Source organism: Lineus longissimus, chromosome 10 (genome assembly GCF_910592395.1).
Source record: "Lineus longissimus chromosome 10, tnLinLong1.2, whole genome shotgun sequence".
Taxonomy (NCBI): Eukaryota; Metazoa; Nemertea; class Pilidiophora; order Heteronemertea; family Lineidae; genus Lineus; species Lineus longissimus.
This window is the reverse complement of record NC_088317.1, coordinates 18466421-18478862: the sequence shown is the minus strand read 5'-3', so window position 1 is coordinate 18478862 and position 12442 is coordinate 18466421. Positions and strand designations below refer to the sequence as shown.

Below are 12442 nucleotides of genomic sequence, written 5' to 3'. Positions count from 1 at the left end.
AAATGTGGAATCGTTGTTAGCCGGGTGTCCGGCTATCCGGCTGCCACTGACATACTGACGCTGCATGTGCTGCAGCACGCCGTTATAGCTTTACCTTGGATTTATGTGATTTTAGGACCTTTTCGTTGTGATTAACCTAACAGTAGGGATCATGTTCATAAGATGACATTCAGGTAACCAACATTTTGGTATTTTCATATCTAGTTTTGGTGCGTAACGGGTTACAAAATTGACAAATTTTCCCGCCTTTAGGCCTGCTATTCGGTTCGACCTCATGGTTGATCTCCTTTACTGTTGATATCTTGTCTGGCCGCTGCAGCTCTTGAGCCTGACAGGACAGGATTAGCGTGGGTGGGGCTAGCTGTAGCCACTGCTGGTGTAAATTTAGTCCACTAGAAAATAAGTCTTACAGTATATTGTCCAAATATTTTTAGGGACAGGGATTAAATTTCTGTAGGCTATAAGGGTACTGGGGGGGGGTCTGTATCAATCACTCGCACTCACCTAATATCAGCCTTCTTTCATAAATTTTATGATATAGCTCTGTCTTTTATTGACCCACAGCCTGGTTGAAAGCTAAAGGACCACATCTTGGGGTCAAAACAGCTGCCACACTCTAAATAGGGAAGAAGTCTCATCATTATTATTATCATTATTATTATTCTATTGAACTATGCTGATAGCAAGCCTCTTTAATTCCACCTTTACTTTCAGGTTACCAGTTCAATGGTCCTTTTACTTAGAAGAACCCTGTTGCAAATATTCCTTATGAGAAGCACTAGATAAATTTCACTATGTGAGAATTAGCTCTTCAAGGATTTGCATTTGGATAATGGAATAGCTTAGAATAGCCTTACTCTGTGGAATACTCTCATAAGGATGACACATCCCAGCGTTCATATCCTCGTCGGATTTATACTACTCTGTCACGGCGTACTGGAAGTCCACCATGAATCCACCGATGTGATGGTTACCATTAGCAATGGACGAATACGTGGAAGTCGGGTGGTATTTGATGATAAAGCAGCCTGGCAGTTTCTTGGAATACCTTTTGCAAAGCCTCCAGTTGGAAAGCTTCGGTTTCTGGTTGGTGTAAAACAAATCCTCCTCAATTCTAGAATGCTTTATTTTGTGACCAGTATTGAAATGTCCTTGTGCTCTATTTGAGAATGATGAAGTTGAAAATGTCATAAAGTACATGACATTTATATTACAGTGGTTCAGCCAATCATCAATTGTACACCTCCTTTCAGATCAAGCTTTTGTGAAAGGTGCACTAATGACCAGACAAATGTCAAGTCAATCCCGGCAAGAATGACTCAAATTTTTCTTTCCATGATCTAGGCACCCGAGCCTGCATCTCCCTGGAGCCCGGAGACCTACAACGCTACATCGTTCAAACCAGCGTGTATGCAGGAGACGACCCTTGAGAATGATGTGAATGAGCTGGAGTCTGTGGAGGAGATCGAATACAGCGAGGATTGCCTCTATCTCAATGTATTTGCTCCAACAAACAATGTAAGTCTTGTCATTTAACATTAGGAAAACAGTGTGCCTGTTCGAAAATGTCTAGAAAATGAAAAACTGATGGGCTTAAAGCAAGCCAGGGGATTCTGCCAGGACTTAATTCAGGGGGGACAAAAGCAAAATTTCAATTTAAAAAAACTCCTATTTTTCATGATAAAATGGTGGGCAAATGGTTCATCTGAAGAAGTTTTTTTGCACCTCAAACCCCTGGCACGGGTCCCAAATGTCAGAATTTCACTTAACAAATGGAAATAGATTTTGGTCCTGAATATTCAGGGGACATCCCCTTGAATCATTGGAGGGCTGTACTCCCTCTGGCAGAAACCCTGCAAGGTATTTTTAACCCCAGTTTCCCCAAAAAGAGGTATTCAAATAGGTTGACAAAGTCAGGAAGGCCACCTGTTTCAGCAATAAGAATATAAGACCATAGAATAGGCATAGTTCTTCCCTGGTGCTATTGGGCGAGTTCAGGGATCTTATAGTTAAAATGTCACATATAGATGTGCACTAACCATTTGTAATCAATGATGACTAATGTGAGATTGGACTGCACCAGCTGGTCTCTGACTCCTGTAGAGTTATTCACCACAATCTCCCTTGAAATGAATTACTGCTAAACACGAACAATTACATTCATGGAGCAAGGGCTATCATAATGATCACAATACTGACTGCATAGCACTAGCAGATTGTAAACCCGTTCAAAGCATAACAGAAATTCTGTTCACGTACTGTTTGGTCTGGTACCATGGTGACGATCCAGTGATGATTGCCGGCATCAGTTTGAATTAAATTTGGATCTGAGAAAGTGCTGGAAAATGATCAAAAGGTATAAGGGTCAAACTAAGCCTTCATATTCAGCCCTTAGTGAGTATGCGTCGTGTTTTCCATATGCCCCTTAAAACGGGAGCAAGTCATTCTCCAATTCAGTGGAATTGCTGTGGAACCTCCAACAGGAGACACCTACAATTAAGGCCGCACTCTCTCAGTCTCTCTGGGACACTGGATTTGGTCCAAGATCGGTCGTTTCCATTGAATTTGACCTCTGCAATCATCCAATATTCAGCACAGCATTGTCATCCCTGAGGGTGTTCTTGACAGAAAGGATCTACTATCTTTGCCATCTTTGATCCATTTCCAAAATGTCTTTGAACACACGATAACTGATTGACTAATTCACATTGAGCAACTGAAGATGCCCGTGACTTCAAACGACCTGTCAGCCCACGGCCTAGCTCTCTAATAGGATATCGCTCAGACAGGATTGTACGACTCCACATCTGTGTGCCGCTGATAGCATGTTGCCTCTGTTCCTTGTATACTCAGTTATTGATCGGGCAAAAAGACATGTTAGGTATTCATACTTTCAGTTTAGTGCGTCAGTTGCAATCCGAACACTACACTCCGGACGCAGTGGACCGGCCTCGTTCCTCACCCAAAGGAGACCAAATTAGGATGACGCGATGGGCTGCCGAGGGAGTCTGTCCGAAAACTAGCATGTCATGAAAAAGCAATTCAATTGTGTAGTAAAATGGTAGAATTCTAAAAAAACTAAGTTGACATCATAAAATGCAGTCACATTTGGCAGTAGAATTTGTGGGTTTGGTAATTTCCCAGTGTATCATTTGCTATCGTTGCGCTTGGCCTGTCCAATACACTTTGTGAGAACCTACCAGGAAATAGCAAGCTTTTAGATTGCACGTTAACATGATGGATCATTACCTATCAGTTTGCAACCATGGCCATCAATCTCATTATTGGTAATGCCATTCCTATTCCCCAGGCGACAACATACAGCAACACACGCAACAGCTGTGCCAAGCTGCAGTTGGTCCATGTGATTCAATATGTTCTTGGCTTAATTTCATCCTTTAATGGGCCCAAGGGCTTAAGCCATGTCAGAATCTTCAATTTGCACTGCAGACACTGAAGTATTCATCATGAATCTATACATCATCCTCTTGCAAACAGGGCCTATAACACGACTTCTCAGTCCTTACGCATGTTTTCATTAAGGGAGTATAAAGTCTATATATCAAGTGAAATGTCTTGATATTATCAGGATGCAGGTCCTACATGACCAACCATGGTTTACCCCTGCTCGGCTAGTAGCATCATTAGCATCTCGGGCCAGCATCTTAGTGATGCTACACCGGTAAGCCATCATTATGCGATCATTCCCCTTTGTCCTTTCAACCACAAACTATAGCACACTGACAGTTGCAGCTGAGCTATGCTATTGATAGGTCAGTCCACAGCCTGATTTGCTAAATTCTGTTCGAGAGCTGATTCTATCATTCGTAGGTCTATTCCCTGAGGTATAGGGGAGAGTGTGGTCTGACATGCTGAAGGCTGTTACGGTGGACTGATTCGTATCTTCTTGCAAGAAACTGACGGACGGTTAACATTACTGGCAATAAACTTGTAGTACAGATTGCAAATCTAGCTGAATGATCTGCCTGAAATAAGATCATACGACACGGTGATTATCAGGAAACCCCATCTCAATTTCTTACACCAAGATCAATATTCTGCCACTGCTTGAACTTTATGTTCTTGGCAATCTATCAGAGTTCTAATGAAATAAAGGCTGTTTGCTCTGCCTTGCAGCAGCAATGTTGTTGTCTGCGAGAGGAAGCGGCCCCACCCAAAAGTTGACTGGTGTAGTTAGGTCTCTTTTGGTGATCCTGGTAGCCCTTGCCCATTGCTACACCCTGTGATGTCTTCAACAAAAAGATCTCTCCTCTGCGGGTAAAAACCGGTAATCGCCAAATTTGATATTGCGGGTCCCTTTAGGTATGCGTCAAAATATTGTCCAAACTCAGACAAAACTGATTACAACAATGCAATACCCAAGTGGCAGCGGAATCGTATTCTTTAGTGTAGGGTGACATGAAATGGTTTGTACATTCAGGACATGTATATGAATTAGACCTCTAAACTGGGAAAAACATACCAAAATCTAGGGTCCATAAACTTGTTTTTACAAGTGTAGCAAACTGAAGCCACAGGAGTTTCTTCAAAGTCAAAATAAGGGTTTTTAGCCTTAATGGCTACATTACAGAGAAAGGTCTGTACAAACAGTTACAGTGTATATGGATTCTCTAATCGTTTTAACTGTAGTAAGCCTTAGAAAGATCACAGAAACCATGATTGCGCATGCTTTTATTCCATTTATCTTCATGTTAGGTCTGACATTGCTGTGGACTTGCACCAGCCGCAATCATACAATCCTTTGCTTCAGTAATTTTCATGCTCCAATCCAACAACAGCTTTCATAACATGCAATTTTCTAGGATTTATTGCTATTTCCAGAAACGTTATTGATTGTATCATAATACAAAAAGTATTGTTCTCATGCCTTGTCTGCCAGCAAACAGTGGAATGTCCATACCATTATTTGTCTTTCTATACTGTATGCTTGAACTGCATCGGTCCTTTGTTTCTTGCCTCTCTTTGCTGAGAATGCCATCCCACATCACAATACAACCCACATAAAAATGGTAATAACAATCAGGCCACCTCTGATTGCAAGGCAAACTGTCATAAATTCTGGTTGTATCAATCCGTGGTACAGGCTGTGTGTGGTACCATGTTTGTTGCCGCCACCAGTGGTCATGATTGCCTGTAACTAAAATTGCTTGTTTGCATTGGTCATCGCAGGCACCTGTGACAAGAATAGATGGTCACACCAACTTGCAACCATCAGATACTGGTTTTACCTGCTATTTGATCTTTTTGTCAGACACAGCTGCAGTGGGTTCAGCTGAGTCAAAGGGGAGAGCAGTATATCTGCTCAAACGACTGATGTCTTGATGATCGAGTTTCCAGACGATCGAGTACTGCTCAGGGAATCTGTCCATACCTCTCACATTTTTCTCATTATTCTGTTTTTCACTAGGAATTTGTTTTTAACTTTTCCAAGCATGCAGTCAGTACTGATTCATTATTGGTGAAGGATATATTGGAGAGGTGTGGAGAGTTAGAATAATTGGGAATGTCTAATCAACATTGCAGACACAACAACATTTTCCCATTAAAAGTATTTTTTGTCTTCACCTGTTTGTAAACATCTTTGCTTTTGGAGTAAACTGGCTTCAGAGAATCCATGAAACTTACTGTGGTGTGCCAGTGGCAAAGTGTTATTTGAACCATCCTTCAAAGTGGGCTGCCTCAAACACCAAGAAAAGTTCAGGTTCACAGGTTTTGCTAAAGATAAGTAGTATATTTTAGGCGGGGAATGCATTACACCAGCCCAAACGACTTGGCAAAGTTATGCGTTGCTTCATATTTTTTGCCATTTCTGTAGATTGATTTAGTGGATGGTAAATAGACCTTAAAAAAGTCAATAATCGATCGATGTCATTTCTCCTGTTTGCATCACTTTACATTCCATTCTCACTAAGGATTTCCGCATTTGCATTTTTGTAAATGTTTGTGAAGTGATGTCATGTCCGATGAGTTAACCCTGCCGTGTGATGGCAGAATAGGTAGAGATAAACTTTATGAAGATGTACGATTGGAAAGGAATCTCTTCTAAAATGATGCCTTGTTAAGATTGAGAAGTTGTGAATAATCTTCTCAAACCATTTTTAGTGTGTGGGGGGGGGGGGCAGGCTGAACATTACATATCAGTTGGAAAAACTCTGACATTTTGGGACCTGTGATTGAATATTGGCAACACTATACCAATATCCTAATGAGGATGGAAAAAGCCAGACTTTAGCAAGCCCTAAAAATGATTATACGGATGATTAATAATTAGCACTTTAATTAATGGAGTCAAGTCAAGTCAAATGTTATTAGCTTTGCCATCAATTTTCTCAAATTGCATTTTTATTGATAAATCTGTTGCTATGGTGACCAAAGGTTGAACCTCCTTTGGGGTAGCTGGTTCTATTCTATTCTGAAAATGAAAAGGTTAAGTAGGCTAATACTGCTAGCAGCTAGCAGTGCTGGGGAGGAGGAGCAGTGTTTGCAAATGAAAGTTTTAGCAAACTTTTTAGGCCCTACCATTGGTTGAAAAAGCTTGGAGTGGAGTGGAGCTGGTATGTTGGAACATTTTAAGGACATGTTGGGCATAAAATGATAATGTCATCTAAATGTTTATGCTCGAGTTCGTGTTCTGGTATTGGTTTCCATTATGCCCCGACATCATTTAGTCATAAATGCATCCTCAGCACCCGAATATCATCACTCTCGCACAGTTTCGATTGGAAAAATGTGTTTCCTATGATATCAAAATCCTTTTCATACTCTGATGATGTACTTTCCTCTGGTGATTGTATTGGAAAATTATGTTTCCTATGGAAACATATTAAAATAATATTCTATGGTATAGCTCGCATGGCAGTGCACTCTGATGTTTTATCACCCAGGGCTAATTAAATTGCACTGAAATTCAGATAGATTGCATGCATATTCTGTCTATCTTAAGTAAGCCTGATGTATAATTTACTAAGAATTTCAAATTACAGCTGATACTATATGAGTTCCACATTAGTACTAATGATAATGATATCTGTTTGGTATCAAGAAATACTGATTCAATGACCCACAGAGTAACATAGGTCTGCCTCCATGAGGTTACACAGAATACTCCATAACTCATGTTAAAGGAGCAGCTTGCTAACCAAAACATCAGTATAAAGACAACATTCTGTGATTAAAGGTTAAATTGAAGTATTTTGCTAGGGGTCTTTTTGCCGTCTATTTGCCAAAGTTTGATCAATGTTGGGAGACCTATTCACTTGTTATCATGAGCCTCTGGCACGATCGAGGTAACAAAAATCAATTAAACGGTACTGAAGATAAACCTTGTGGATGTATTTATATCTGTCAGTGACATTATTACCAAACAATTGACTATCTGTTGCCATGGAAATGCATAAGTCATTTGTTTAATCAATGGGATGGAGATCAACAAATTTGAAGAACTTTTAGATGATGTGTATAGCGCTTTTGCTATTTCTGATAATTTTCAAGTTGAAACTGACAATCATTTGGCTACCGATAAAGTAACAGCCCTTCTGACGGCCAATCAGGGGGGAGTTATCGGCGGTGAAGGATGGATATACGCACAACGAATGATTCTAAGATCCTTCGACCCCATCTTGTTTGTCCCACCACTAAAGGATGTCTTTAACATTCTGTACTTTCAGGACTCGACCTCTGACCTCCTTCCTGTCATCGTCTTCATCCACGGAGGAGAATACTCCTATGGTTCTGCCCATGGTTACCTTGGATACCCCTTAGCAACCACAGGGGTCGTCGTGGTAACCATACAATACAGGCTTGGTCCTTTTGGTAAGTTTACAAATGACAATGAAAACTGCGATACCATGAAGTAATTTTGAAGTCCTTAGACTGACCGCCAAGTGAACTTTAACACCAGCGTATGTGACTACACTTGTCTTGAACAACCGGCTGTGGGCTAGATGGGATGTGTCGACATGGGCGATGATTATTATTATTTGAATTTCAACACTTTTCTTTCAGGTTTTCTGTCCACCATTGATCCATCAGTCGCCGGCAATGCTGGCATGTTCGATCAGATCATGGCGTTAAAGTGGGTCCAAAAGAACATCAAGTCTTTCCACGGGAATCCAGAGATGGTTACACTCTTTGGTCATAACAGTGGTGCTACATCAGCATGTCTGCATATGCTCTCTCCATTATCTCAGGGTAAGTTGACCAGGACCGTGGGGGGTGGGGGGGGGGGGTAGTGGGGCAGCTAGGGGGAGTGGGGCAGCTAGGGGGCATTCATTCCCCGTTGACTGACTGCAATATTATTTGGCACCACATTTTTCAACTTCAGTGTTAACTTCACTCAGTACCAACCTAAGCAGAGACCATGCCTTCATCAGAGACCGCTAGTATAAATAACAGCATATTTGTCCTCTCTCCAGGTCTGTTCCACCAGGTCATAGCAATAGGTGGCGTTGCCAACACACCCTGGGCCGTTAAAAACTGGACAATGGCAGCATACTATTCCAGCGTCCTGATGCGCTACGTCAGATGCAAGGATGATGTTGAGGGGAACATTTTGGAGGAACTTGAATGTATGAGGAAGACAAATACAAGTCGGTTGCTAGAATTTAGCAAAAAGGTAAATAGAGGCACAGGTTTGCTTTCGATGTGGGCTAATGGCAGTGATTTGTAGACAGTGCGCTAAACTAGTCCAACCAATGGCCTGTAGATAACATGTTGCACCCTTCTCCTAATCTGACAATCTCCTTCTCACACACACCCCCACTGCACCATTTCACTGACCATATTCTCATTGTTCCTTTCACCCAGCAGGTCCTATACATTGCCGACACCCTGCCATGGTTCCCGATCATTGGCGGTCCCGGAGACAATCGATTCTTACCTCGGGATTTAGAGACGTTGGCAAAGGAACCACGTCATTCACGACACATCAACGTCATGGTTGGGTTGAGTAAAAACGAGGGACAGTATTTATTTGAAAGTAAGTAGAAATTAGATAAAGCTTCTGATGCATCAAGACAAGTCTTTAGGTGGTTGTGACTTTGTCTCCAATTCACCTTTTCACACTTGGCATAGTCTCCTTGCATACTGGCTGAATGTCTTCCCAGTTGTTCCTTCCCCAGTTGACACTTTTGCCTTGAAAACTGCGCCACAGAAATGACAATTTGATTAGATTGATTGGATACTTGGATTGATACTCATACTTAAGCTTCATGCCCAAAAAGTGTTCCATATCATTTTCCAGGGGAGATTAGGGATCATCACAACCATGGCGAGCGTGTTCTCGAGTATCTCAATGCGACTGTTCATGACAGTGTCATCAAGCTCTTCCTGTCCAGACGAATCGAATTCAACATGGATGCCATCTTTTCCATTACTAAACATAAATATACATATTGGCCTCGCCTCAGAGACGAGGAAATGTTCAGACAGCAACTTATTCAGGTATGCTACAGTTTTCCATACCGTGGCCACGTCTAAAAGGAATTGTGTCAGACAGCCTAAGCAGGAAATGATCCTGGATTATGAGTACCTCCTTTGGTTATGTTGTATTACATGTTTACATCTGTGAGCTGGTATCCCTCTCCATTCAATATGACCACTGCCATCATGATCTGCAACTCTATTTAATCAGGACATTTGTCAATCCAAGCTTCTTATTCCATTCCAGCTGTACACAGATTATTTTTACCTCGCTCCCATGACCAAGTTCCTCCAAGAGCACAGTCTGTATGCTCCATCTTATATGTATCTCTTTGATTATCATCCCGACCCAAATCACCCAGGTGAGTTTTGCTTGTCAGTTTCCTCCTACACCCGATTGCTTAAGTAAAAGGTTCTGCCAGGAAGACCTAGGCATGCCAGCCAGTTTTCAGTGATGCTGTGAAGGGAATGAATGCCTCGAATTTCGAGTAGGACCGAAATTCCTGAGCGACCGTGATGTACATTGGAAATACATTTTTCCTAGAAGTTGGTGCTAGATGTGTTGTATCCGAGTCAAGACATAAGTTTGACAATCTCATCTCTCTTCTTTCAGGGGCTAAACAAGGTGCTGAATTAAAATACGTTTTTGGAATACCGTTCTTAGAAAACGATCTCAAAAAGTTGCCAAAAAAAGACAAAAATAAAAACGTTATAGAATATAAACCAGGCGCTGAAGAGGGCAAAATAAACTCAGGAACAACGAAAGGTGATCCAATATTACCAGAGGAAGAGGGCATAGAATTTGTGCCGTTGGATCGAGAAGGCAGTGGTGAGACAAGCCTTCCTTTTAGTACTACTAATAAGCCCACAGAACATGCCTCTACTACAACTTCAGCGCCCCGTCAAACTGTTGGCACGACAACAGTGGGAAAAAACTTTTCTGATTTTAATGTGACAGATTCTACGTTGGAAAGTGAGGTGATGAATAAGACGGATGTACGATTGCGACGGCAGGTTGGGGATCCAGAATACAAAGCTGCCGAGAAAAGGATGAGTCTCTTTATGATGGATTTATGGAAGAATTTTGCAAAATATGGGTGAGTTATTCAGAAAGGTCGATACAAAAAATATGGAAAGGCATCGGCTTGTTGTCCACAAGGTTTCTGTTCATGCTGTTGTTCAGTCTTGAATCTAGTATAATCAGTACAAACTCACACGCAGTCCATTTATGGAGCACGAGTTGAAGTCCTGGTGGAGTGGAATGGCTGGGTAAGGCCAGTTGTATGTTCAGGACCTGCTGCTATTATGCCTCCGTGTAACCCAGACGGTCCCGGACTGTCTGCCAGTAATTTGCTTGTCTTTGTCTTGGGATGTCTCTACATTTGTTTGTCATTCGTTTCCTGTTGTTCAGGTACCCGACCCTGCGTGAAGATGACAACACCAGTTGGCTGCCGTTCTCCCCTCATCAGTGGAACTATGCGTGGATTAGAGAGCCTGCCGTCCATATAAGACACAGCTATCGCCATGACAAGGTGGCACTGTGGAATGTCTACTATCCAAAACTTACTATCATTCCAGCCGGTAAGTCGGCCTTGGCTCAAGCCTACCAGATATTGCCACATTGTGTGCAACCTGTGGAAAGTCACTTGAGACGTAAAACTGAGATTCCTTGTACTTGGTGCTTATCCCTGGGCAAACTGTCGACCCATTCCAAATATGAAATATCTTGTGATAGACTCCTGATTCCTAGCTGGAGGACTCACGTTACTCCAGCTGGCTCTAAACTTCAGTGATATGTAACACTAGGTGCTACGGGGGCAAAACCAGAAGCTCTTGGTTTATTATTCTGAAGTCCCAGAGTCTGAGTCACAGGATAGAAATCGCCTTCAAGCATATGAAGGAAGTAGCACTGATGTGAGATTGTCTTTCTTTTCAGACCTACCTCAGGAGCCTCTGCGATTCGAGTTCAACATCTATCAGGCCATAATGTGGTGTCTGTTAGCCGTCATCCTCGCCCTCCTTGCACTTGTCTACTACGTGACGAGAGCGTCTCTGAAACGGCGGAAGGAGCCGTCACGGTTTGCTGACCAGAGTCGTTACTTGACATTATCTATGCAGCGAATGACATGAGAGGTTTTAACTTTGCTGGCAAAGGCAGCCTATTAACATCAAATGTCAGGGAATCTTTCAAACACTGTATGCAACATTGACCAGCTATACATTGTTATGGGTCTTTGATATGTAGACATTACCCTGTGGTATCTCAAAGCAAGGCCTACTAGTCTTCACCTATGACTTTTATATGTGAATATATGATATCACACGTAAAAGTACACGTGAATTCTCAAATTTTGAGTGTCGTCATAGTTTGACACCCTTTTGAATTTTAAACATTTCAAGTCCAATTGACACGATTGATTATTTGCATTCTACAATTGCAATGATCTTTTATCAAAGAAATTTGACTGCTTATGGTAGTTTTGGATGGACATTTCTTGTGAAATGTATCTGTTATAATGTACTGAATCTAATGGACTTGTGATGGTGCTTTGAAAGTGTGATACTAGTCCTGTCTTCAATACTGTGACTCGGATGGTATTTCCAAGTTCTAGTCCAGTCAAAAATACTGTGTATTTGATTGTATCTCTAATAGGCCTATTCTGTGATTGCTTTTGTATAGCTATGCATTCTGTGGTCAAAGTTGACCAAAACACCATCATGCTTTCAGTGTAATGCTAGTCAGAAACCAGTGTTATGGGTTAAGCATAAGTTATTGTGTATTCTGTTGTAGGTTTTATTTGTAATTTATCTCATTAGAAATAAAACATTTTGATCAATGAAGTAATCTTCTTTTATGTATTCTGTGGTTAATCTGCACTTCAGATTTCCACCACCATGTCCATTGCCCAGGAACTGGCCTGAAATAGGCCTACATTGGGGACGAAGTCGGTTATGTCAGATGACATAGGCCAAGTTTGAAAGGCCATATAAACTCGCTTTG

General features: G+C 41.6%; 1 protein-coding gene across 2 annotated transcripts; it reads left to right on the top strand.

Moving 5' to 3' along the window:
* Positions 1-50: 50 nt before the first annotated feature.
* LOC135494611 (cholinesterase-like) lies at positions 51-12278 on the top strand. Of its 2 annotated transcripts, none has more exons than XM_064782741.1 (12): positions 51-173; positions 715-1086; positions 1345-1518; positions 7689-7833; positions 8026-8211; positions 8436-8635; positions 8830-8998; positions 9263-9462; positions 9689-9803; positions 10055-10538; positions 10853-11022; positions 11378-12278. In XM_064782741.1, the coding sequence occupies exons 2-12, from the start codon at positions 880-882 to the stop codon at positions 11569-11571; spliced, it is 2244 nt and encodes a 747-aa protein (XP_064638811.1). In that variant the 5' UTR covers positions 51-173; positions 715-879; the 3' UTR covers positions 11572-12278. The 2 variants fall into 2 exon arrangements, with proteins under 2 accessions (XP_064638811.1, XP_064638810.1); XM_064782740.1 differs by having other exon boundaries at positions 8827-8998.
* The last annotated feature ends 164 nt before the right edge of the window (positions 12279-12442 follow it).

What these genes read in the sequence shown, in the direction of transcription:
- LOC135494611 (XM_064782740.1), top strand. Translation starts at nt 880, where the DNA reads ATGACACATCCCAGCGTTCATATCCTCGTCGGATTTATACTACTCTGT. An exon ending in TGCTAGAATTTAGCAAAAAG is followed by an intron (nt 8,636 to 8,826) that starts GTAAATAGAGGC and finishes CCTTTCACCCAG; the next exon opens with CAGGTCCTATACATTGCCGA. An exon ending in TCAGACAGCAACTTATTCAG is followed by an intron (nt 9,463 to 9,688) that starts GTATGCTACAGT and finishes ATTCCATTCCAG; the next exon opens with CTGTACACAGATTATTTTTA.